The following is a 26,927-nucleotide window of genomic DNA, read 5'->3' as shown; positions in this document are numbered from 1 at the left end:
GCACACTGGCCTTCATCGGTCAGGGCAATGATTATAGAAGTTGGGAAGAGTCAAGAGTGTGTTACTGGAAAAGCACAGCAGGTCGGGCAGCATCCAAGGACCAGGAAAATCAATGTTTCGGGCAAAAGCCCTTCATCAGGAATGAGGCTGGAAGCCTTGGGGATGGAGAGATAAATGAGAAGGGAGTAGGGCTGGGGAGGGGAGTGGAAGGTAGCTGAGAGTGCAATAGGTGGATGGAGGTGGGGGTAAAGGTGATAGGTCAGAGGGGAGGGTGGAGCAGATAGGTGGGAAGGAAGATGGATAGATGGGACAGGTCATGAAGACTGTGCTGAGCTGGAAGGTTGGAACTGGGGTCAGGTGGGGGAAGGGAAATGAGGAAACTGGTGAAATCCACATTGATGCCCTGGGGTTGGAGAGTCCTGAGGCAAAAGATGAGGCGTTCTTCCTCCAGGCGTTGGGTGGTAAGGGAGTGACGATGAAGGGGGTCCAAGACATGCATGTCCTCAGCAGAGTGGGAGGGGAAGTTAAAGTGTTCGGTGGTGGGATTAATTGGTGTGGGTGTCCTGGAGATGTTCTCTGAAGTGCTTTGCAAGTAGGTGTCCTGTCTCCCCAATGTAGAGGAGACCGCATCGGGAGCAATGGATACAGTAAATGCCATGTGAAAGTGCAGGTAAAATTTTGATGGATGTGGAAGGCTCCTTTGGGGCCTTGGATGGAGGTGAAGGAGGAGGTGTGGGCGTAGGTTTTGCAACCCTGCGGTGGCAGGGTAAGGTGCCAGGATGGGAGGGTGGGTTGTTTAGGGGGCGTGGACCTGACCAGGTAGTCGCAGAGGGAACAGTCTTTACGAATGTGGTCAGGGGTGGGGAGGGAAATATATTTCTGGTGGTGGGGTCTGTTTGAAGGTGGCGGAAATGGCAGACGATGATGCGATGTATACGGAGGTTGGTGGGGTGGAAGGCGAGGACCAGGGAGGTTCTGTCCTTGTTGCAGTGGGGGGGGGGGGGGGGGGGGGGGGTTCAAGGACGGAGGTGCGGGACGTAGATGAAATGTGCTGGAGGGCATCATCAACCAATTGAGAGGGGAAATTGCGGTCTTTAAAGAAGGAGGCCATCTGGTGTGTGATGTGTGGTGGAACTGGTCCTCTTGGGAGCAGAAGCAGTGGAGGTTAAGGAATTGGGAATAAGGAATAGCATTTTTGCAGGGGACAGGGTGGGAGGAGGTGTAATCCAGGTAGCTGTGGGAGTCAGTGGGTTTGTAGAAAATGTCATTGTTGAGTCAATCACCGTTGATGGAGATGGAGAAGTGCAGGAAGGGGAGAGAGGTGTCAGAGATGGTCCTGATGAATTTAAGGTCGGGGTGGAATGTGTTGGTGAAGTTGATGAACTGTTCAACCTCCTCGTGGGAGCATGAGGTGGCATCAATGCAGTCATCACTGTAGCGGAGGATAATGTGGGGAGTGGTGCCGGTGTAGCTGCGGATGGCCGAATACTTTAACTCCCCCTCCCATTCTGCTGAGGACATGCAAGTCCTGGGCATCCTCTATTACCACCTGATGCCTGGAGGAAGAACCCTTCATCTTTCGACTCAGGACTCTCCAACACCATGGCATCAATGTGGATTTCACCAGTTTCCTCATTTACCACCCCCCTCTCCCCCCCCCCACCCCCATCCCAACCTTACCCCAGTTTCAACCTTCCAGCTCAGCACTGTCCTCATGGCCTGTCCCATCTGTCCATCTTCCTTCTCACCTATCTGCACCACCCCCACCTCTATCCACCTATTGCATTCTTAGCTACCTTCCACCCCCAGCCCCACCCCCTTCCATTTATTTTCCATTCTCCTAAGCTCCCAGTCTCATTCCTGAAATGTTGACTTTTCCTGCTCGTCGGAAGCTGCCTGACCTACTGTGCTTTTCCAGCACCACACTCTTGACTCTAATCCTTATTTTATCTTGTAACCCGTGGAACAGCGGGACTACAGTGACAGTACACTCTTCCAGAGTAGTCAGTTGCAGAGTTTTACCACTGGTGTCTAAATTTGTGTTTACTAAATTCACAAACATAGCAACTCATACAGTTGAATTAATTTTCAATTATACCATGTGTGTCCAAACAAATAGCATTGCCATGGGGTCTCCTATAGGCTACGCCCTAGCTAACATCGTCATTGACTGGTCTTCCAAGGAATGACCACTCACCTCCGATATCTTTCATATTTTCGATTCCATCAGATGTAGGAACCTGCCTTTCCTCGTTTCCTCCTTTACACAGCTAACATTTGCACCTATTTGACATCCCTATCTCTCCTTTACCACCATCATCACTGGCTTTGTCTTTTGCTCTAATCAGCCTCGCAATCTGTTCCATTCATTCCTCATCCCCCTCTGCCTTAGCATAAAAGAAACACAATTTTCCAGTTCCTTTTAGTTCTTAAGAAGTCATATCACACTGAAACCTCTAACTCTTTACCTCTCCATAGATGCTGCCAGACCTGCTGAGTTTCTCTAGCACTTAGTTTTTATTTATATTTATGGCTTCTAGTTTTATGTTCCCCACAGTGAAAACATTTTTTTCTATTTCTATCCCATCAAATATTTCCATTTCTTTCACACGCAATAAGTCCTTCCTTCCTATCATTCATCCTCCCTGGTCTGTAACAGCATTCAAATGACATCAAGTGCTGTGAGCAGACTAATTTAATGCACTTTTCTAGTTTTCAATGATGGAGATAATCAGAGTTACAAATCGCTGTATTTGATGATAGGAATGGTTTAATATATTAACAGCTTTATTTGGTCAATTTTTTCTGGATTCCATACAGTAGGTCCATTTGACGTCTCTTGTCTTTTGCTCGAAGAATGGTCATTTTAAAAAGTTTACAGTAGAGATTAATTGCCGAAGGAGAGTCATCATTTCCCGGGATGGGATAAGTGATGAGACTGGGATTACAGTTACTGTCTACTATCCCCACTGTTGGAATATTCATCTTGGCAGCATCTCGCACCGCAACATGCTGCTCAAAGATATTATTCAATGTACTCAGAAAGATGATGAGATCAGGCAGGCGAACACCAGTTCCATACTGGACATGTGCGTTAGTCAGCAATCCACCCTGCCAGTATCTGGTGTGAGCATATTCCCCACACTCCTTCGCAGTTTCCTCTATCAGGTGAGTAAACTGACGCATGCGACTCACAAACAGGATAATCCCTTTTCGATAGGCACAATGGGCTGTAAAGTTCAGAGCTTGCTGAAGGTGAAGAATCGACTGATCCAAATCAATGATGTCCTGATCCAATCGACAACCAAAGAGATATGGCTCCATCAGCCTAATGGAAGCGAAAGAATTCCCATAAATGATAATTAACATTCACACTATTATCTTCATTCTTTTTATTTTACTGAGAAATTACTCTCAAGCAGTTGTGACTAGAAACTGTTGAATTACAGATAGTGAAACTTTGTTATTAGACCTAACCAAAAAAACAAAAAAGGTGGTACCGGAGGCCAGAAATTACATAATAGCAGTCATGATTTGAGGTGCCATTAGACTGGGGTGTACAAAGTTAAACATTACACAACTGAAAATGTGTTGCTGGAAAAGCACAGCAGGTCAGGCAGCATCCAAGGAACAGGAGATTCAACGTTTCTGGCATAAGCCTTTCTTCAGGAATGAGGAAAGTGTGTCCAGCAGGCTAAGATAAAAGGTAGGGAGGAGGGACTTGGGGGAGGGGTGATGGAGATGCGATAGGTGGAAGGAGGTCAAGGTGAGGGTGATAGGCCGGAGTGGGTTGGGGGGGCGGAGAGGTCAGGAAGAAGATTGCAGGTTAGGAGGGCGGTGATGAGTTCAAGGGATTTGACTCAGAGAAGGTGGGGGGGAGGGGAAATGAGAAAACTGGAGAAATCTGAGTTCATCCCTTGTGGTTGGAGGGTTCCCAGGCGGAAGATGATGATGCAGGGAAATTATGATGCAGTGAGGCATGACTTAGGTTGTGTGGATTGGAAAAACAGGCTTCAAGAGAAGAACACTAATGAGATGTGGGGATTGTTCAAGGAGCAGCTACTGCGTGTCCTCGATAGGTATGTACCAGTCAGGCATGGTGTAAAGGGCCTTGTGAGGCAGCCGTGGTTTAGTAAGGAATTGGAGTCCCTTGTGAAAGGGAAGAAGGCGGCATATGTAAAGATGAGGCGTGAAGGTTCAGTAGGGGCGATTGAGAGTTATAAGGTAGCCAGGAAGGAGCTAAAGAGGGAGCTAAGAGAAGCGAGAAGGGGACATGAAAAGTCTTTAGCTGGTAGGATTAGGGAAAACCCAAAGGCTTTCTATAGGTATGTCAAGAATAAAAGGATGACTAGGGTAGGTATCGGTCCAGTCAAGGATAGTAGTGGGAAGTTGTGTGTGGAGGCGGAGGAGATTGGAGAGACATTAAATCAGTACTTTTCATCAGTATTCACTCAGGAACAGGACACTGTTGCTGATGTGAATATGGAATCACAAATAATTAGAATGGATGCCCTGGAAATATGCAGGGAAGAGGTTTTGGGAATATTGGAAAGGATGAATATAGATAAGTCTCCTGGGCCTGATGGCATTTACCCCAGGATCCTATGGGAAGCTAGGGAGGAGATAGCAGAGCCATTGGCCTGGATTTTTATGTCGTCATTGTCAACGGGAATAGTACCAGAGGACTGGAGGATAGCGAATGTGGTCCCATTGTTCAAGAAAGGGAGTAGGGATAGCCCTAGTAATTATAGGCCAGTGAGTCTGACTTCAGTGGTGGGCAAAGTCTTAGAGAGAATGGTAAGGGATAAGATTTATGAACATCTGGGTAGGAATAACGTGATCAGGGATAGCCAGCATGGTTTTGTGAAGGGCAGGTCGTGCCTCACAAACCTTATTGAGTTCTTTGAGAAGGTGACTAAGGAAGTGGATGAGGGTAAAGCAGTAGATGTTGTGTATATGGATTTTAGTAAGGCGTTCGATAAGGTTCCCCATGGTAGGCTAATGCTAAAACTTCGGAGGTATGGCATTGAGGATACATTAGAGGTTTGGATTAGGAATTGGCTGGCTGGAAGGAGACAGAGGGTAGTAGTTGATGGATTATGTTCATCTTGGAGCGCAGTTACTAGCGGTGTACCACAAGGATCTGTTTTGGGACCATTGCTTTTTGTTATCTTTATAAATGATCTAGAGGAAGGACTTGAAAGCTGGGTAAGCAAGTTTGCGGATGACACAAAAGTCGGTGGAGTTGTGGATAGTGAGGAAGGAAGTGGTAGGTTACAGCGGGATATAGATAAGTTGCAGAGCTGGGCGGAAATGTGGCAAATGGAATTCAATGTAGCTAAGTGCGAAGTCGTTCACTTTGGTAGGAATAACAAGATGATGGATTACTGGGCTAATGGTAGGCTACTTGGTAGTGTGGATGAGCAGAGGGATCTTGGTGTCTATGTACACAGATCTCTGAAAGTTGCCACCCAGGTAAATAGTGCTGTGAGGAAGGCATATGGTGTACTGGGCTTTATTGGCAGAGGAATTGAGTTCCGGAGTCCTGAGGTCATGTTGCAGTTGTATAAGACTCTGGTGAGGCCTCATCTGGAGTATTGTGTGCAGTTTTGGTCGCCATACTATAGGAAGGATGTGGAAGCTTTAGAACGAGTGCAGAGGAGGTTTACCAGGATGTTGCCTGGAATGGTAGGAAAATCTTATGAGGAAAGGCTGAGGCACTTGGGGCTGTTCTCATTGGAGAAGAGAAGGTTTAGGGGAGATCTGATAGAAGTGTATAAGATGATTAGGGGTTTAGATAGGGTAGATACTAAGAACCTTTTACCGCTAATGGAGTCAGGTGTTACTAGGGGACATAGCTTTAAATTAAGGGGTGGTAGGTATAGGACAGATGTTAGGGGTAGATTCTTCACACAGCGGGTTGTGAGTTCATGGAATGCCCTGCCCGTATCAGTGGTGAACTCTCCTTCTTTATGTTCATTTAAGCGGGCATTGGATAGGCATTTGGAAGTTATTGGGCTAGTATAGGTTAGGTAGGACTCGGTCGGCGCAACATCGAGGGCCGAAGGGCCTGTACTGCGCTGTATCCTTCTATGTTCTATGTTCTATAAGATGAGGCGCTCTTCCTCCAACCGTCGCGTTGTTATGGTCTGGCGATGGAGGAGTCCAAGGACCTGCATGTCCTTGGTGGTGTGGGAGGGGGAGTTAAAGTGTTGAGCCACGGGGTGGTTGGGTTGATTGGTCCGGGTGTCCCAGAGGTGTTCTCTGAAACGTTCCGCAAGTAGGCGGCCTGTCTCCCCAATATAGAGGAGGCCACATTGGGTGCAGCGGATGCAATAGATGATGTGTGTGGAGGTGCAGGTGAACTTGTGGTGGATATGGAAGAATCCTTTGGGGCCTTGGAGAGAGGTAAGGGAGGAGGTGTGGGCGCAAGTTTTGCATTTCTTGCGATTGCAGGGGAAGGTGCCGGGAGTGGAGGTTAGGTTGGTGGGAGGTGTGGACCTGACGAGGGAGTCACGGAGGGAGTGGTCTTTTTGGAACGCTGATAGGGGAGGGGAGGGAAATATATCCCTGGTGGTGGGAAAGATTGACAGGACTATGGGGTAAAAGGCAGGGTTGTGGGACAGATGGATTTCCTGTTGTGAACAAGCCAGCATGAACACCTTGTGGAATTGACTCCTTCAATGGAATAGCCATTCTATGAGACCAAAGTAATGCAATTATACTCTTCCTTTAACCTCCAATCCTCTTCTACAGAACCACCTGCTTGAGTAGTTTCAAAAGAACCTCACCGTCAGTACCAGCACGTTAATCACCTACCTGTTCCGACAACCTCTTTTGTGACCAAAATGCACCCTGGCATCGAAGAGGTCTTTGAGAGAGAAGAGTTCACTGACGTGAAAGAAGTCTGGATGTTTCAGGGGGTCAGTCAATAGCAAGTCATTTTCTAGAATAATTGCATAAGTCAGTGGTTAATATTCATAACAAAGCACAGGATCAGAATTAATAATGAGCCGTCAGTAATGAGCCATCTACATTTTATCATATTTCTGCACATTCACAGACGAAATGGTCATTCATTCCTCTTACTGTAGCTGGTTGCATTGATATGGCAGCTTTGACCGAAAGTAGACTGACAGGTTGGGATACCTAACCTCGACTGAAACGCAATGATACTTTTCACCATCTGCTGACCTAAACAGTCGTTCTCACAATTTGACTCTTATCACCAAATCTCACCCTGCTCCGACCCCTTTATCCAGCTGTACATACTTTTTAATTAACCTGTTCTGATGTGATATGACAAACCTCTGAAGCAGACAGGTACACTACCACTGCACTACAATTACTTCATTCATATATAACCTCACCTCACAGCTTCTGTACAGAGAGATTCCTAATTCCTAAATGTTTTTTAAAGAGGCAGTACAGGCTTGATGGGCTGAATCTAGGATTCAATCTCCATGTCAATGATAGATGAGGCCTGTATTGCTAACTCCCTTCCATCCCTGGAGAAGCAAAATATGTTCCACCATTTCACTTACAACACCACTTTCAATTCTGTGGCTACATTTCCTAGAACTCCATTTCTGAAACCCTTCAATGAACGTTCCACTTCATCATACACCGAAACAGGATGACATTTGTGATTTTAATAACAGCTATGTGACTGTGCCGGTTAACTTTCCTTTCTCAACCTGTTAGTAGCCTTTGTTATTATCCATTACATCATTGTCCTCTAACACCTGTTCACAGTCATCTAACTGAATACAACCATGCAATCTAGGGCTAGGGAATCACTTGCAAGAGCTCCTTTTCCTGCTCTCGTACCATGATCACTCGTGACCCCTGCTGCTTGTCTCTCTCCTCTTTTCCCCAACTTATGAACACTCCATTCCATCCCCCCACTGCTGTCTCAGGTTAATGCAGACTGCTCAAAATTACTGGTGTCATATTTGATGTTACGTTGAGTTATGGAGTCCTGAACTTGTCTGTTAGCAAGACTATTTTGTTCTGTCTTCATTCCATTACCTTCAGTTCACATGCTGTAAGATCAGAAGACATAAGAACAGAATTAGGCCATTCAGTTATCGGTCTGCTCCATCATTTGATCATGGGTAATATGTATTTCAATGCCATTCCCTTGCCTTCTTGTCATAACCTTTGACCCCCTTATTAACCAAGAACCTACCTATCCTCTGTCTTAAATACACTCAATGACTTGGCCTCCACAATCCTCTGTACCAATGAGTTCCACATATTAACCACCCTCTGGCTGAAGGAATTCCTCCTCATCTCTATTCACTCTGAGCCTATGCCCTAGTCTCTCCTCCTTTTTCTCGTTCTTTCTATCCAAGCCTCTCAGTATAAGTTTCAATCAGATCTTCTTCATTCTCAACTCCATCAAATACAGACTCAGTTCTCAACTGCTCCTCATGGACAGGCCTTTCCTCCCCAAAATCATTCTTGTAAAGCTCCTCTGAATCCCCTCAAAGGTCAGCACGTCCTTTCTTAGATACAAGGCCCAAAACTCCTCACAATATTACAAATGTGGTCTGACCAGATCTTAAACTGCCTCAGCTGTATATTTCTGCTCTTGTATTCTAGCCCTCTTGAGATGAATGCTAACATTGTATTTGCCTTCCTAGCTGCCAAGTGAATGTGCCTGTTACCCTTGAGAATCCTGAACTAGGATTCCCAAGTCCCTGTGTGCTCCAGATTTCCGAAGCCGTTCCCCATTTAGAAAAGCCTCTGTTCTTCCTACCAAAGTACATAATTTCATACATTCCTACACTATTCCATTGGCCACTTCCCTAGCCTGATCAGGTCCTTCTGCAGCCTCTCTGCTTCCTCAGCACTACCTGCCCTTCCACCTTTGTGTCATCTACAAACTTAGCAACAATGCCCTCAATTCCTTTGTTCAGGTCATTAAAGTGTAACATAAACAGTTGTGGTCCCAAAATAGTCCCCTGTGGAACTCCACTACTCACCGGCTACCATCCTGAAAAGGACTCCTTTAGCCCCACCCTCTGCCTTCTGCCAGTCAGCCAATCCTCCATCCATGCCAACACCTTCTCCATAACACCAAGGGCTCTTATCTCATCTTATTTAGCAACCTCTTGTGCGATACCTTGTCAAAGGCCTCTTGGAAAACCAAATGGATCATGTCCACTGGCTCTCCTTTGTCTAACTGGCTCATTATCTCCTCAAAGAACTCTAACAGATTTGTCATGCATGATGTCCATCTGACAAAGCCATGCTGACTCAGCTGTATTTTATCAGGACTTCCAAATACTCTACAATTTCATCTTTAATACTGGACTCTGAAATCTTACCAACAACCAAGGTGAAGCTAACCGGCAGATAACTTTGTGTTCTGCCTCCATAACTTCTTAGAGACAAAAAAACTGCAGATGCTGGAATCCAAAGTGTACAGGCAGGAGGCTGGAAAACACAGCAAGCCAGTCAGCATCACGAGGTGCAGAAGTCGACATTTCGGGTGTAACCCTTTTTTGGGACTGGGGGGAGGTGGGGGCAGGGTGAAGTGGGGATTGGGACTTAAGCAGGGGTGTTACATTGTCCATTATCTGGTCCTCTGGGACCCTCCGTGACTGTAGTCATTCCTGAAAGATCACCAATAATGCCTCTACAGCCTCCTTAGCTATCTCTGTCTATGCGGTGTAATACATCCGTTCTGGGTGATTTATCTTCTTTTAGACATTTGAATTTTCCCAACACCACCTCCTTAACGATGGCCACTACATTCATCTCTGCTCCTGACTGTCTCAAAGGTCTGGTATGCTGTTGGTGTCTTCCATAGTGAAAACTGATGCCAAGTACCTGTTCAATTCCTCTGCCATTTCTTTGCTACCATTACTACTTATCTAGTCTTATTTTCCAGTGGTCCAATAAACACTCTTTCCTCTCTCAAAAAAAAAAATTCTTGCATTACACCTTATAACGAAGCAATGCTCAGAAAACCAGTGCTTTCAAATAAACCTGTTGGAGTTCAACCTGGTATCATGTGATTTTTGACCATGTCCAGTCTAGTCCAACACTGGCACCTCCACATCTTGCGATCTTGTTTCATATTACTGGCTAGCTTACTCTCATTTCATCTTCTTCCCCCTTAATGCTTTTTAGTTATCTTTTGCTAGTTTTCATAAAGGCCTCTGGCTTTCCACTAACCTTGAGTGCTGCTGCTGAAACACTCCAGCATGCCTTTGGAACCAGCAGACCTGTCACTTCCAATGAATTTCTGGCAAGTCTGCTTTCCTGTCCTCTCAAAAATTTGAGATCATCCATAACTTGAGGCCCCATAACCAAGCTGGTACGTGGTTTTGTATCCCTCTTCCCTAAGTTCACTGATTTGTATTATCCACAAATACTCAAAGATCTCGGTGTTCCTATTTCAGACTCTTGCATACCACTGACTCTTTTGTGCCACTATTCGCAACTGTGGTCTCAGTGCAGGAGACCATAAAGCTCTGGAGTTCCTCAGTTGGCCCCGCAGTTCCTTAAAGACACTCCTTGAAACACAACCTTTGAAAAGCTGATGGTCACTTGAATGAACCGCCTTATACAGAGGGTCCCTAACTTAGGAACGTACAACTTGTGTAGTGATTGCAATGAGGTCAGCCAGGTGGACCTTGTAGAATATGGTCCAATCAGGGAGCCCTGGCTCACATACAAGAACAACAGAAGTAAACCAGCTTCTCTGCTTTTGGTTGCACTTCAGTCCCTGATCTTCGGGCACCCGGTACGGAGGAGGGAGGGCAGGTCTGAAGACCTCCTCGTGGGTCTGCTCCTGGGCCTGGCCAAACTGGCCATAAACAGGTCCAGGCAGCGGGCCGTGGAGGGGGTCGTTAGGGCCGACTGCCTGCCCCTCTTCCGCGGTTACGTTAGGGCCCGGGTGTCCTTCGAGAAGGAGCACGCGGTGTCCACCAACCCCCTGGAGTTGTTCAGGGAGAGGTGGGCGCCGCAGGGAGTGGAGTGCATCATTTCCCCCTCCAACTCTATTTTGATTTAGTCCCTGCCCTCCCCTTCACTGTTTGTTCACACAGCATTGCCCTTTGACGTGAAGGGCACTGCTTGTCACAGGCCACTCGGGTGTTTTCCTTCTTTTCCTGGTGGTGGATATTGAATAAAGATTTGTGCACTTTGCGTCTCTCACTGTGTCTCACAACTACACACACACACCATGGGTGCTGGGGAAAATAAGCACTACCACAGTTAGGCAGTAGTGTGGGGTTAATAGAAAAAAAAGGAAAAAAAAGAAAAAAAAGAAAAAAAAAGAACAACAGAAGTAAACCAGCTTCTCTGTTTCTGGTTGCACTTCAGTCCCTGATCTTCGGGCACCCGGTACGAAGGAGGGAGGGCAGGTCTGAGGACCTCCTCGTGGGTCTGCACCTGGGCCTGGCCAAACTGGCCATAAACAGGTCCAGGCAGCGGGCCGTGGAGGGGGTTGTTAGGACCGACTGCCTGCCCCTCTTCCACGGTTACGTTAGAGCCCGGGTGTCCTTGGAGAAACACTCGGGTGTTTCCTTTCTTCCTGATTTGTACATGTTGTGTCTTTCACTGTGTCTCACACCTGCACAAACACACACACAACATGGGTGCCGGGGAAAGAAAAAGAAAAAAGAACAGGAGTGTCAGAGGTTCTGTTCACTCAGAGCTGGCTCTGAGGGAACTGGATCAGGGAAAAGAAAATAAACAGCAGTGACAGAGGCTCTGCTCACTCTAAGAAATAATAAAAAACGAACAACGGGAGTAAACCACCTTCTGTTCCTGGCTGCACTTCAGTCCCATGCTACTGATCTTCAGGCACCCGGTACAGAGTGGAGAGGGCAGGTCTGAGGACCCCCTCATGGGTCTGCACCTGGGCCTGGCCAAACTGGCCATAAACAGGTCCAGGCAGTGGGCCGTGGAGGGTCATTAGGGCCAACTGCCTGTCCCTCTTCCACAAGAATGTCAGAGCCCTGATGTCTGTAATAATTAAGCAGTTACCATAAGATATGTGACATTTAAGAAATGTCTTATTTTAAAAAAAGGTTCCACTGTCCAGGCGTTGAACACCTTAGAAAACAATTATGGATAGCATAGCCATAATCCTCTAAAGCCAACTGCACAAAAATGATGACACATGAAGCACCTTCAGAACACCTCCACACATGAGAACAAAATGGAAAACTTGGCATAGATTGGCTTCCTTTTCCCCAGCCTCATTTTATGGATTAAAATATGCTCAGTAAAATTATTGCATCTTAATGTAGTCCACTGTATTCATTCTGCCCTCATGGAGTTGGGGAAACTAGGGAAAAAAATTTGAAGTAATCCATGTAAAACCAGATCTTTATGAAAAGTGATAATAAATAACTTTGTCCTTTTGATAGAATTCTTCAATTCATTTTAAACAAAATGCATATTATTTCAAATATATCAGTAATATTTGTTACTGTTTAATGACATGCAGAATCACAAAGAAGTTGTCTGTCATGAGCATGGGCCTAGATTAAGGCCTGGAATTTCAATACCAAGGCAAGTGGCAAGCATCATTAACAAAAGGGGTGTTAGCTGCAGTCAGGTCAGCAAACACTGGAAAGAGATTAGAGGCAATATTGGGGGCTGTTGGGTGCTGTGATGAGCTGTTCTGACAACCGACTAAACATGGACATCTACTACAAGTCCACCAACTCCCACACCTAGCTAGACTACACCTCTCCCACCCTATCTCCTGTAAAAACGCCATCCCTTATTCTCAATTCGTCCATATCCGCCAGATCTGCTCCCAGGATGACTAATTCCACTTTAGAAAATCTCAGGTGACCTCCTTCTTCTAAGATTGCAATTTTCCTTCCCACATGGCCGACGATACCCTCCAGCGCCTCTCCTCCACCTACACCCTTGACACACACACCCTCGTCATCACTTTCCACCCCACCAACCTCTGTATACATTGCATCATCCTCCACCACTTCTCCCACCTACAAACGGATCCCACCACCAGAAATATATTTCATTTTATAAATTCCTACTTTGGAAATAGAACCGATCCGACTCAAGGTTAGGTACAGGCATATTCTAACCTTACACCTTTAATGCATTGTCTGTACTGCGATGTCACTTTTGTTTTTATAAAACCTTAAATTATCTCGGGACAGTGACTTGAACAAAGTTCTGAGATTTACATATTAATCAATTAAATATATTGACTTCTCAACCCTAACAGAGTTCCGAACAGACCATTCCCTCCACGACTCCCTAATCAGGCCTACACCCCCCACCAGTACACACCGCACACCCACCACATAGGAAGTGCAAAAGCTGCATCCACACTTCCCCCCTCGCCTCCGTCCCAGGCCCCAAAAGATCCTTCCACATCCAACAGAAATTTACCTCTACTTCCACCAATGTCATCTACTATATCCGTTGCATCCATCTCCTCTACATTTGGGAGATAGGACGCCAACTTGTGGATTGTTTCAGAGAACATCTCTGGGACACTTGCACCAAACAAGCCCACCGCATGACTGAACACTTCAACTAGCCCTCCCACCCTGCCAAGGACATGCTGGTCATGGGCCTCCTCCATCGCCAAATCGTTACCACCCAACACCTGGAAGAAGAACGCCTCATATTCCACCTTGGGATCCCGCAACCACATGGGATCAATGTGAATTTCACCAGCTTTCTCTCTTCCCCTCCCACCACATTATCCCAGTCCCACACCTCCAACTCAGCACCATCTTTTTGACCTGTCCATCACCTTTCCTATCTAAACGCTCCACCCTCCTCTTCAACCTATCACTTTCTCCCCCACCTTTATCTACCTATCACATTCTCAGCTATCTTCACCCCAACCCCACCCCCTCCCATTTATCTCTCAGACCCCCGGCCCACAAGCCTCATTCCTGATGAAGGCCTTATACCCAAAACATTGATTCTCCTGCTCCTTGGATGCTGTCTGACCTGCTGTGCTTTTCCAGCACCACACTCTCGACTTTGATCTCCAGCATCTGCAGACCTCATTTTCTCCAACATTTAGAGTCATCGAGTCATAGAGGTGTATAGCACGGAAACAGACACTTCAATCCAAGTCCCGCATGCCGACCAGATATCCCAACCTAATCTAGTCCCATTTGCCAGCACCCGGCTCATATCCCTCCAAACCCTTCCTATTCATATACCCATCCAGATGCCTTGTTAATGTTGTAATTATACCAGCCCCCACCACATCCTCTGGCAGCTCATTCTATACACGCACCACCCTCTGCATGAAAACGTTGCCCCTTAGATTCTGGACTCCTCGACCCCAGGGAAAAGACTTTATCTATTTATCCTATCCATGCCACTCATAATTTTGTAAACCTCTAGAAGGTCACCCCTCAGCCTCTAACGCTCCAGGGAAAACTGCCCCAGCCTGTTCAGCCTCTCCCTATAACTCAAATCCTCCAACCCTGGCAACATTCTTGTAAATCTTTTCTGAACCCTTTCAAGTGTCATAACATCCTTCCGATAGGAAGGAGACCAGAACGGCATACATTATTCCAACAGTGGCCTGACCAATGTCTTATACAACTGCAACATGACCTCCCAACCCCTGTACTCAATACTCTGACCAATACAGGAAAGCATACCAAACGCTTTCTTCACTGTCCTATCTACCTGCAACTCTACTTTCAACGTACTACGAACCTGCACTCCAAGGTCACTTTGTTCAGCAACACTCCCTAGGACCTTACCATTAAGTGGTTAAGTCCTGCTCAGATTTGCTTTCCCAAAATGCAGCACCTCGCATTTATCTACATTAAACTCCATCTACCACTTCTCAGTTCTCTGGCCCATCTGATCAAGATCCTATTGGAATCTGAGGTAATCTTCTTCGCTATCCACTACACCTCCAATTTTGGTGTCATCTGCAAACTTATCAGCCATACCTCCTATGTTTATATCCAAATCATTTATATAAATGACGAAAAGTAATGGACCCAGCACCGATCCTTGTGGCACTCTACTGGTCACAGGCCTCCAGTCTGAAAAGCAACCCTTCACCACCACCTTCTGTCTTCTACCTTTGAGCCAGTTCTGTATCCAAATGGCTAGTTCTCCCTGTATTCCTTGAGATCTAACCTTGCTAATCAGTATCCCATAGGAAACCTTGTCGAACGCCTTACTGAAGTCCATATAGATCACATCTACCGCTCTGCCCTCATCAATCCTCTTTGTTACTTCTTCAAAAAATTCAATCAAGTGTGTGAGACATGATTTCCCATGCACAAAGCCATGTTGACTATCCCTAATCAGTCCTTGCCTTTCCAAATACATGTATATCCTGTCCCTCAGGATTCCCTCCAACAACTTAACCACCATCGATGTCAGGCTCACTGGTCTATAATTCCCTGGCTTGTCCTTACCGCCTTTCTTAAATAATGGCATCACATTAGCCAATCTCTCGTCTTCTGGCACCTCACCTGTGACTATCGATGATACAAATATCTCAGCAAAGGGCCCAGCAATCACTTCTGTAGGTACCCTCAGAATTCGAGGGTACACCTGATCAGGTCCAGGTCCTTTTTGCTCTCCTGGTTTCGCTCTTAAGTAAACTCCTACTGCCTTTATACTCTAAGGATTCACTCAATCTCTCCTGTCTATACCTGACATTTGCTTCCTTCTTTTTCTTAAGCAAAAGCTCAATTTCTCAAGTCATCCAGCATTCCCTATACCTACCAGCCTTTCCTTTCACCCTAACAGGAATATATTGTCTCTGGACTCTTGTTATCTCATTTCTGAAGGCTTCCCATTTTCCAGCCATCCCCTTACATAGAACATAGAACATAGAAGGATACAGCGCAGTACAGGCCCTTCGGCCCTCGATGTTGCGCCGACCGAATCCTACCTAACCTATACTAGCCCAATAACTTCCAAATGCCTATCCAATGCCCGCTTAAATTACCTACAATCATCTGCACCCAAGAACAAAGAGAACAAAGAACAAAGAAAATTTACAGCCCAGGAACAGGCCCTTCGGCCCTCCAAGCCTGAGCCGATCCAAACGTACTGTCTAAACCTGTCGGTTAGTTCCTAAGCATCTGTATCCCTCTGCTCCCCACCTACTCATGCATCTGTCCAGACGCATCTTAAATGAATCTACCGTGCCTGCCTCTACCACCTCTGCTGGCAACGCCTTCCAGACGCCCAGCACCCTCTGTGTGAAGTACTTACCGCATGTATCCCCTTAAACTTCCGACCTCTCACCTTGAAAGCATGACCTCTCGTTATGGAATCCTTCACCCTGGGTAAAAGCTTGTCTTTATCCACCCTGTCTATACCCTTCTGAGTTTACAAAATCATATCAGGTCACCCCTCAATCTCCTTTTTTCTAATGAAAATAAACCTAACCTGCTCAACCTCTCTTCATAGCTAGCACCTTCCATACCAGGCAACATCCTCATAAACCTTCTCTGCACCCTCTCCAAAGCGTCCACATCCTTTTGGTAATGTGGCGCCCAGAACTGTAGACAGTATTCTAAATGCGGTTGAACCAATGTCTTGTACAATTTTAACATGACTTGCCAGCTCTTATACTCAATACCCTGTCCAATGAAGGCAAGCATACTATATGCCTTCTTGACCACTCTATTCACCTGTGCAGGAACCTTCAGGGTACAATGGATCTGCACTCCCAGATCTCTCTACCCATCAACTTTTCCCAAGGCTCTTCTGTTCATTGTATAATTTGCTCTCGAATTAGTCTTGCCTAAATGCATCACTTTACATTTGTCTGGATTGAAATCCATCTGCCACTTTTCCGCCCACTTCTCCAGTATATCTATATCCTCCTGTATTCTTTGACAGTGTCTTATGCTTTCTGCTACTCCACCAATCTTCGTGGAGTTCTGAAAGTTCTTGCCTAATCCCGTCAAAATTAGCCTTCCTCCAATTTAGGATTGCAACTTTTAGATCTGGTCTATCCTTTTCCATCACTAGATCAGAGTCAGCATGGATTTATGAAGGGGAAATCGTGCTTGACTAATCTTCTGGAGTTTTTTGAGGATGTAACTCTGAAGATGGACGAGGGAGATCCAGTAGATGTAGTGTACCTGGACTTTCAGAAAGCTTTTGATAAAGTCCCACATAGGAGGTTAGTGAGTAAACTTAGGGCGCATGGTATTGGGGGCAAAGTACGAACTTGGATTGAAAGTTGGTTGGCTGATAGGAAACAAAGAGTAGTGATAAACGGCTCCATTTCAGAATGGCAGGCAGTGACCAGTGGGGTACCGCAGGGATCCATGCTGGGACCGTAGCTTTTTACAATATATGTTAATGATATAGAGGATAGTATCAGCAATAACATTAGCAAGTTTGCTGATGATACAAAGCTGGGTGTCAGGGTGAAATGTGAGGAGGATGTTAGGAGATTACAGGGTGACCTGGACAGGTTAGGTGAGTGGGCAGAAGCATGGCAGATGCAGTTTAATGTGGATAAATGTATGGTTATCCACTTTGGTGGCAAGAACAGGAAAGCAGATTACTACCTCAATGGAATTAATTTAGGTAAAGGGGCAGTACAGAGAGATCTGGGTGTTCTTGTACACCAGTCAATGAAGGTAAGCATGCAGGTACAGCAGGTAGTGAAGAAGGCTAATAGCATGCTGGCCTTCATAACAAGAGGGATTGAGTATAGAAGCAAAGAGGTGCTTCTGCAGCTGTACAGGGCCCTGGTGAGACCACACCTGGAGTACTGTGTGCAGTTCTGGTCGCCAAATTTGAGGAAAGACAGTCTGGCTATTGAGGGAGTGCAGCGTAGGTTCACAAGGTCAATTCCTGGAAAGGAGGGATTACCTTACACTGAAAGACTGAAGCGACTGGGCTTGCATACCCTTGAGTTTAGAAGACTGAGAGGGGATCTGATTGAAACATATAAGATTATGAAAGGATTGGACACTCTGGCAGCAGGAAACATGTTTCCGCTGATGGGTGAGTGTCGAACCAGAGGACACAGCTTAAAAATACGGGGTAGACCATTTAGGACAGAGATGAGGAGAGACTTCTTCACCCAGAGAGTGGTGGCTGTGTGGAATGCTCTGCCCCAGAGGACAGTGGAGGCCCAGTCTCTGGATTCATTTAAGAAAGAGTTGGATAAAGCTCTCAAAGATAGTGGAATCAAGGGTTATGGAGATAAGGCAGGGACAGGATACTGATTAAGGATGATCAGCCATGATCATATTGAATGGTGGTGCAGGCTCGAAGGGCAGAATGGCCTACTCCTGCACCTATTGTCTATTGTCTATTATCTATTTTAAAATGAGTAGAATTATGGCGCTGGCCCCAAAGTGCTCCCCCCCCAATGACACCTCAGTTACCTGCCCTGCCTTATTTCCCAACAGTAGGTCAAGTTTTGCACCTTCTCTAGTAGGTACATCCACATACTGAATCAGAAAATTGTCTTGTACACACTTAACAAATTCTTCTCCATCTAAACCCTTAACACTATGGCAATCCCAGTCTATGTTTGGAAAGTTGAAATCCCCGATCATAACTACCCTATTATTCTTACAGATAGCTGAGATCTCCTTACAAGTTTGTTTCTCAATTTCCCTCTGACTATTGGGGGTCTATAGTACAATCCCAATAAGGTGATCATCCCTTTCTTATTTCTCAGTTCCACCCAAATAACTTCCCTAGATGTATTTCCGGGAATGTCCTCCCTCAGCACAGCTGTAATGCTATCCCTTATCAAAAACACCACTCCCCCTCCTCACTTGCCTCCCTTTCTATCCTTCCTGTAGCATTTGTATCCTGGAACATTAAGCTTCCAGTCCTGCCCAACCCTATACCACTTTCTGTAATTGCTGTGATATTCCAGTCCCATGTTCCGAACCCTACCCTGAGTTCATCTGCCTTCCCTGTTAGGCCTCTTGCATTAAGATAAATGCAGTTTAATTTAGCGGTCCTACCTTGTTATCTGCTTTGTTCCTGCCTACCCTGACTGTTTGACTGAATATTGAATATTGCCCAGTAATCAGCTCCTCACTGACCTTGTTGTAGTAAAGCAGCAGCAGCAGGAGGAGGAGGCTGGGCCAGGCCATGAAGCTGAGATCTCGGTTGGTATCTGGAAATGGGCACCGTCAGCCTCACACAGGCCAAACGCGGCAGCACTTGAGCGGGGAAGGAAAACAGAAACATAAGATGTAAATGACAGCCATCTCCAGCCCCTCATCCCCTTCACCTGCAGCTCCTCTCCTTCAACACCGAGAGCGACACCGTGTCAGAGTCAGAGTCTGTGTCAGTGTCAGTGTCAGTGTCTGTGTCAGTGTCTGTGTCACTGTCAGTGTCTGTGTCAGAGTCTGTGTCAGTGTCAGTGTCTGTGTCTGTGTCAGTGTCAGTGTCAGAGTCTGTGTCAGTGTCAGTGTCAGAGTCAGTGTCTGTGTCAGTGTCAGTGTCTGTGTCAGTGTCAGTGTCAGTGTCAGTGTCTGTGTCTGTGTCAGTGTCAGTGTCAGTGTCAGAGTCAGTGTCAGTGTCTGTGTCAGTGTCAGTGTCAGAGTCTGTGTCAGTGTCAGTGTCAGTGTCAGTGTCTGTGTCAGTGTCAGTGTCAGTGTCAGTGTCTGTGTCTGTGTCAGTGTCAGTGTCAGAGTCAGTGTCAGTGTCTGTGTCAGTGTCAGTGTCAGAGTCTGTGTCAGTGTCAGTGTCAGAGTCAGTGTCTGTGTCTGTGTCTGTGTCAGTGTCAGTGTCTGTGTCTGTGTCTGTGTCAGTGTCAGAGTCAGTGTCAGTGTCTGTGTCAGTGTCTGTGTCAGTGTCAGTGTCTGTGTCAGTGTCAGTGTCTGTGTCAGTGTCTGTGTCAGTGTCAGAGTCTGTGTCAGAGTCTGTGTCAGTGTCAGTGTCTGTGTCAGTGTCAGTGTCAGAGTCTGTGTCAGTGTCTGTGTCAGTGTCTGTGTCAGTGTCTGTGTCAGTGTCAGTGTCAGAGTCTGTGTCAGTGTCTGTGTCAGTGTCTGTGTCAGTGTCTGTGTCAGTGTCAGTGTCTGTGTCTGTGTCAGTGTCTGTGTCAGAGTCAGTGTCAGTGTCTGTGTCAGTGTCAGTGTCTGTGTCTGTGTCAGTGTCTGTGTCAGTGTCTGTGTCAGAGTCTGTGTCAGTGTCTGTGTCAGTGTCTGTGTCAGTGTCTGTGTCAGTGTCAGTGTCAGAGTCAGTGTCAGTGTCTGTGTCAGTGTCAGTGTCAGAGTCTGTGTCAGTGTCAGTGTCAGTGTCAGTGTCTGTGTCAGTGTCAGTGTCAGTGTCAGTGTCTGTGTCTGTGTCAGTGTCAGTGTCAGAGTCAGTGTCAGTGTCTGTGTCAGTGTCAGTGTCAGAGTCTGTGTCAGTGTCAGTGTCAGAGTCAGTGTCTGTGTCTGTGTCTGTGTCTGTGTCAGTGTCAGTGTCTGTGTCTGTGTCTGTGTCAGTGTCAGAGTCAGTGTCAGTGTCTGTGTCAGTGTCTGTGTCAGTGTCAGTGTCTGTGTCAGTGTCAGTGTCTGTGTCAGTGTCTGTGTCAGTGTCAGAGTCTGTGTCAGAGTCTGTGTCAGTGTCAGTGTCTGTGTCAGTGTCAGTGTCAGAGTCTGTGTCAGTGTCTGTGTCAGTGTCTGTGTCAGTGTCTGTGTCAGTGTCAGTGTCAGAGTCTGTGTCAGTGTCTGTGTCAGTGTCTGTGTCAGTGTCTGTGTCAGTGTCAGTGTCTGTGTCTGTGTCAGTGTCTGTGTCAGAGTCAGTGTCAGTGTCTGTGTCAGTGTCAGTGTCTGTGTCTGTGTCAGTGTCTGTGTCAGTGTCTGTGTCAGAGTCTGTGTCAGTGTCTGTGTCAGTGTCTGTGTCAGTGTCTGTGTCAGTGTCAGTGTCAGAGTCTGTGTCAGTGTCTGTGTCAGTGTCTGTGTCAGTGTCTGTGTCAGTGTCAGTGTCTGTGTCTGTGTCAGTGTCTGTGTCAGAGTCAGTGTCAGTGTCTGTGTCAGTGTCAGTGTCTGTGTCTGTGTCAGTGTCTGTGTCAGTGTCAGTGTCTGTGTCTGTGTCAGTGTCTGTGTCAGAGTCAGTGTCAGTGTCTGTGTCAGTGTCAGTGTCTGTGTCTGTGTCAGTGTCTGTGTCAGTGTCTGTGTCAGAGTCTGTGTCAGTGTCTGTGTCAGTGTCTGTGTCAGTGTCTGTGTCAGTGTCAGTGTCAGAGTCTGTGTCAGTGTCTGTGTCAGTGTCTGTGTCAGTGTCTGTGTCAGTGTCAGTGTCTGTGTCTGTGTCAGTGTCTGTGTCAGAGTCAGTGTCAGTGTCTGTGTCAGTGTCAGTGTCTGTGTCTGTGTCAGTGTCTGTGTCAGTGTCTGTGTCAGTGTCAGTGTCTGTGTCTGTGTCAGTGTCAGTGTCAGTGTCAGAGTCAGTGTCAGTGTCTGTGTCAGTGTCTGTGTCACTGTCTGTGTCAGTGTCAGTGTCTGTGTCTGTGTCAGTGTCAGTGTCAGAGTCTGTGTCAGTGTCAGTGTCAGTGTCAGAGTCAGTGTCAGTGTCTGTGTCAGTGTCTGTGTCACTGTCAGTGTCTGTGTCAGTGTCAGTGTCAGTGTCAGAGTCAGTGTCAGTGTCTGTGTCAGTGTCTGTGTCACTGTCAGTGTCTGTGTCAGTGTCTGTGTCAGTGTCTGTGTCTGTGTCAGTGTCAGTGTCTGTGTCAGTGTCAGTGTCAGAGTCTGTGTCAGTGTCAGTGTCAGTGTCAGAGTCAGTGTCAGTGTCTGTGTCAGTGTCTGTGTCACTGTCAGTGTCAGTGTCAGTGTCTGTGTCAGAGTCTGTGTCAGTGTCAGTGTCAGTGTCAGAGTCAGTGTCTGTGTCAGTGTCTGTGTCACTGTCAGTGTCAGTGTCTGTGTCAGTGTCTGTGTCACTGTCTGTGTCACTGTCAGTGTCAGTGTCAGTGTCTGTGTCAGTGTCTGTGTCACTGTCTGTGTCAGTGTCAGTGTCTGTGTCTGTGTCAGTGTCAGTGTCAGAGTCTGTGTCAGTGTCAGTGTCAGTGTCAGAGTCAGTGTCAGTGTCTGTGTCAGTGTCTGTGTCACTGTCAGTGTCAGTGTCAGTGTCAGTGTCAGTGTCTGTGTCAGTGTCTGTGTCACTGTCAGTGTCTGTGTCAGTGTCTGTGTCTGTGTCAGTGTCAGTGTCTGTGTCAGTGTCAGTGTCAGAGTCTGTGTCAGTGTCAGTGTCAGTGTCAGAGTCAGTGTCAGTGTCTGTGTCAGTGTCTGTGTCACTGTCAGTGTCTGTGTCAGTGTCTGTGTCAGTGTCAGTGTCAGAGTCTGTGTCAGTGTCAGAGTCTGTGTCAGTGTCAGTGTCAGTGTCAGAGTCAGTGTCAGTGTCTGTGTCAGTGTCAGTGTCTGTGTCACTGTCAGTGTCAGTGTCAGTGTCTGTGTCAGTGTCAGTGTCAGAGTCTGTGTCAGTGTCAGTGTCAGAGTCAGTGTCAGTGTCTGTGTCAGTGTCTGTGTCACTGTCAGTGTCTGTGTCAGTGTCAGTGTCTGTGTCTGTGTCAGTGTCAGTGTCAGAGTCTGTGTCAGTGTCAGTGTCAGAGTCAGTGTCAGTGTCTGTGTCAGTGTCTGTGTCACTGTCAGTGTCTGTGTCAGTGTCTGTGTCTGTGTCAGTGTCAGTGTCAGAGTCTGTGTCAGTGTCTGTGTCAGAGTCTGTGTCAGTGTCAGAGTCTGTGTCTGTGTCTGTGTCAGAGTCTGTGTCAGTGTCAGTGTCTGTGTCTGTGTCAGTGTCAGAGTCTGTGTCTGTGTCAGTGTCAGAGTCTGTGTCAGTGTCAGTGTCAGAGTCTGTGTCTGTGTCTGTGTCAGTGTCAGTGTCAGAGTCTGTGTCTGTGTCTGTGTCAGTGTCAGAGTCTGTGTCAGTGTCAGTGTCAGAGTCTGTGTCTGTGTCTGTGTCAGTGTCAGTGTCAGAGTCTGTGTCTGTGTCAGTGTCTGTGTCTGTGTCAGTGTCAGTGTCAGAGTCTGTGTCAGTGTCAGTGTCAGAGTCAGTGTCAGTGTCTGTGTCAGTGTCTGTGTCACTGTCAGTGTCTGTGTCTGTGTCAGTGTCTGTGTCAGTGTCAGTGTCTGTGTCTGTGTCAGTGTCAGTGTCAGAGTCTGTGTCAGTGTCAGTGTCAGAGTCTGTGTCTGTGTCTGTGTCAGTGTCTGTGTCAGTGTCAGAGTCTGTGTCTGTGTCTGTGTCAGAGTCTGTGTCAGTGTCTGTGTCTGTGTCAGTGTCAGAGTCTGTGTCTGTGTCTGTGTCAGAGTCTGTGTCAGTGTCTGTGTCTGTGTCAGTGTCAGAGTCTGTGTCTGTGTCAGTGTCAGTGTCAGAGTCTGTGTCAGTGTCTGTGTCTGTGTCAGTGTCAGAGTCTGTGTCAGTGTCTGTGTCAGTGTCAGTGTCTGTGTCAGTGTCAGTGTCAGTGTCAGAGTCAGTGTCAGTGTCTGTGTCAGTGTCTGTGTCACTGTCAGTGTCTGTGTCAGTGTCAGTGTCAGTGTCAGTGTCTGTGTCAGTGTCTGTGTCACTGTCAGTGTCTGTGTCAGTGTCTGTGTCTGTGTCAGTGTCAGTGTCTGTGTCAGTGTCAGTGTCAGAGTCTGTGTCAGTGTCAGTGTCAGTGTCAGAGTCAGTGTCAGTGTCTGTGTCAGTGTCTGTGTCACTGTCAGTGTCTGTGTCAGTGTCTGTGTCAGTGTCAGTGTCAGAGTCTGTGTCAGTGTCAGTGTCAGAGTCTGTGTCTGTGTCAGTGTCTGTGTCTGTGTCAGTGTCAGTGTCAGAGTCTGTGTCAGTGTCAGTGTCAGAGTCAGTGTCAGTGTCTGTGTCAGTGTCTGTGTCACTGTCAGTGTCTGTGTCTGTGTCAGTGTCTGTGTCAGTGTCAGTGTCTGTGTCTGTGTCAGTGTCAGTGTCAGAGTCTGTGTCAGTGTCAGTGTCAGAGTCTGTGTCTGTGTCTGTGTCAGTGTCTGTGTCAGTGTCAGAGTCTGTGTCTGTGTCAGAGTCTGTGTCAGTGTCTGTGTCTGTGTCAGTGTCAGAGTCTGTGTCTGTGTCTGTGTCAGAGTCTGTGTCAGTGTCTGTGTCTGTGTCAGTGTCAGAGTCTGTGTCTGTGTCAGTGTCAGTGTCAGAGTCTGTGTCAGTGTCTGTGTCTGTGTCAGTGTCAGAGTCAGTGTCAGTGTCTGTGTCAGTGTCTGTGTCAGTGTCAGAGTCTGTGTCAGTGTCTGTGTCAGTGTCAGTGTCAGTGTCAGAGTCAGTGTCAGTGTCTGTGTCAGTGTCTGTGTCACTGTCAGTGTCAGTGTCAGTGTCAGTGTCAGTGTCTGTGTCAGTGTCTGTGTCACTGTCAGTGTCTGTGTCAGTGTCTGTGTCTGTGTCAGTGTCAGTGTCTGTGTCAGTGTCAGTGTCAGAGTCTGTGTCAGTGTCAGTGTCAGTGTCAGAGTCAGTGTCAGTGTCTGTGTCAGTGTCTGTGTCACTGTCAGTGTCTGTGTCAGTGTCTGTGTCAGTGTCAGTGTCAGAGTCTGTGTCAGTGTCAGAGTCTGTGTCAGTGTCAGTGTCAGTGTCAGAGTCAGTGTCAGTGTCTGTGTCAGTGTCAGTGTCTGTGTCACTGTCAGTGTCAGTGTCAGTGTCTGTGTCAGTGTCAGTGTCAGAGTCTGTGTCAGTGTCAGTGTCAGAGTCAGTGTCAGTGTCTGTGTCAGTGTCTGTGTCACTGTCAGTGTCTGTGTCAGTGTCAGTGTCTGTGTCTGTGTCAGTGTCAGTGTCAGAGTCTGTGTCAGTGTCAGTGTCAGAGTCAGTGTCAGTGTCTGTGTCAGTGTCTGTGTCACTGTCAGTGTCTGTGTCAGTGTCTGTGTCTGTGTCAGTGTCAGTGTCAGAGTCTGTGTCAGTGTCTGTGTCAGAGTCTGTGTCAGTGTCAGAGTCTGTGTCTGTGTCTGTGTCAGAGTCTGTGTCAGTGTCAGTGTCTGTGTCTGTGTCAGTGTCAGAGTCTGTGTCAGTGTCAGTGTCAGAGTCTGTGTCTGTGTCTGTGTCAGTGTCAGTGTCAGAGTCTGTGTCTGTGTCTGTGTCAGTGTCAGAGTCTGTGTCAGTGTCAGTGTCAGAGTCTGTGTCTGTGTCTGTGTCAGTGTCAGTGTCAGAGTCTGTGTCTGTGTCAGTGTCTGTGTCTGTGTCAGTGTCAGTGTCAGAGTCTGTGTCAGTGTCAGTGTCAGAGTCAGTGTCAGTGTCTGTGTCAGTGTCTGTGTCACTGTCAGTGTCTGTGTCTGTGTCAGTGTCAGTGTCAGTGTCAGAGTCTGTGTCAGTGTCAGTGTCAGAGTCTGTGTCTGTGTCTGTGTCAGTGTCTGTGTCAGTGTCAGAGTCTGTGTCTGTGTCTGTGTCAGAGTCTGTGTCAGTGTCTGTGTCTGTGTCAGTGTCAGAGTCTGTGTCTGTGTCTGTGTCAGAGTCTGTGTCAGTGTCTGTGTCTGTGTCAGTGTCAGAGTCTGTGTCTGTGTCAGTGTCAGTGTCAGAGTCTGTGTCAGTGTCTGTGTCTGTGTCAGTGTCAGTGTCAGAGTCTGTGTCAGTGTCTGTGTCTGTGTCAGTGTCAGAGTCTGTGTCAGTGTCTGTGTCAGTGTCAGTGTCTGTGTCAGTGTCAGTGTCAGAGTCTGTGTCAGTGTCAGTGTCAGAGTCAGTGTCAGTGTCTGTGTCAGTGTCTGTGTCACTGTCAGTGTCTGTGTCTGTGTCAGTGTCTGTGTCTGTGTCAGTGTCAGTGTCAGAGTCTGTGTCAGTGTCAGTGTCAGTGTCAGAGTCTGTGTCTGTGTCTGTGTCAGTGTCAGTGTCTGTGTCAGTGTCTGTGTCTGTGTCTGTGTCAGAGTCTGTGTCAGTGTCTGTGTCTGTGTCAGTGTCAGAGTCTGTGTCTGTGTCAGAGTCTGTGTCAGTGTCTGTGTCAGTGTCAGTGTCAGTGTCAGAGTCTGTGTCAGTGTCAGTGTCAGTGTCAGAGTCTGTGTCAGTGTCAGTGTCTGTGTCAGTGTCTGTGTCTGTGTCTGTGTCAGTGTCAGAGTCTGTGGGGAAAATATCTGTTTACAAAACCCAGAGCAGGCCCGAGATCTCAGAGAACCAGCTGTACCCGGGGGGAGGGGGGTCACTGATCCCGGGGGGAGGGGGGTCACAGATCCCGGGGGGAGGGGGGTCACAGATCCCGGGGGGGGAAGGGGGGGTCACTGATCCCGGGGGGAGGGGGGTCACAGATCCCGGGGGGAGGGGGGTCACTGATCCCGGGGGGAGGGGGGGGAGGGGGGTCACTGATCCCGGGGGGAGGGGGGTCACAGATCCCGGGGGGGGAAGGGGGGGTCACTGATCCCGGGGGGAGGGGGGTCACAGATCCCGGGGGGAGGGGGGTCACTGATCCCGGGGGGAGGGGGGGGAGGGGGGTCACTGATCCCGGGGGGAGGGGGGTCACTGATCCCGGGGGGAGGGGGGTCACTGATCCCGGGGGGGGAAGGGGGGGTCACTGATCCCGGGGGGAGGGGGGTCACTGATCCCGGGGGGAGGGGGGTCACTGATCCCGGGGGGAGGGGGGTCACTGATCCCGGGGGGAGGGGGGGGAGGGGGGTCACTGATTCCGGGGGGAGGGTGAGGGGGGTCACTGATCCCGGGGGGAGGGGGGGTCACAGATCCCGGGGGGAGGGGGGGGAGGGGGGTCACTTACCGATCCCCAGCAGCTTCATTATCCGTCGCCTCGTCACGTTCAATAAACTTTATCAATACTTCGAGCCACGACAACAGCCACCTGTCCTCACCAAGATGGCGCCCGGGACGCCACTATCCGCCCTCATCAAGATGGCGCCCGGGACGCCACTATCCGCCCTCATCAAGATGGCGCCGGGAACGCCACCATCCGCCCTCATCAAGATGGCACCCGGGACGCCATCATCCGCCCTCATCAAGATGGCGCCATGGGTTCCCTCTACCCCCCCATCTGTCCTTCACTAAAGGGGGTGGTGTCTGAAATAGGCGGGGCTTCTCGCACA

The 26,927-nt window shown here is 47.8% G+C and overlaps 1 protein-coding gene across 1 annotated transcript; it reads right to left on the bottom strand.

The window, feature by feature from the left end:
- Positions 1 to 2,731: 2,731 nt before the first annotated feature.
- Positions 2,732 to 26,690, bottom strand: mrps2 (mitochondrial ribosomal protein S2). The gene is made up of 4 exons (XM_060841172.1): positions 26,606 to 26,690; positions 19,038 to 19,157; positions 6,820 to 6,946; positions 2,732 to 3,328 (listed from the first exon to the last, which is right to left on the bottom strand). Exons 1-4 carry the CDS (start codon positions 26,622 to 26,624, stop codon positions 2,788 to 2,790), a joined length of 807 nt encoding a protein of 268 aa, XP_060697155.1. The 5' UTR covers positions 26,625 to 26,690; the 3' UTR covers positions 2,732 to 2,787.
- Positions 26,691 to 26,927: the final 237 nt, after the last annotated feature.

This window comes from Hemiscyllium ocellatum, chromosome 21, assembly GCF_020745735.1.
Source record: "Hemiscyllium ocellatum isolate sHemOce1 chromosome 21, sHemOce1.pat.X.cur, whole genome shotgun sequence".
Taxonomy (NCBI): domain Eukaryota; kingdom Metazoa; phylum Chordata; class Chondrichthyes; order Orectolobiformes; family Hemiscylliidae; genus Hemiscyllium; species Hemiscyllium ocellatum.
Note: the sequence above shows the minus strand (reverse complement) of the source record. Positions and strands in the feature narration are given on the sequence as shown.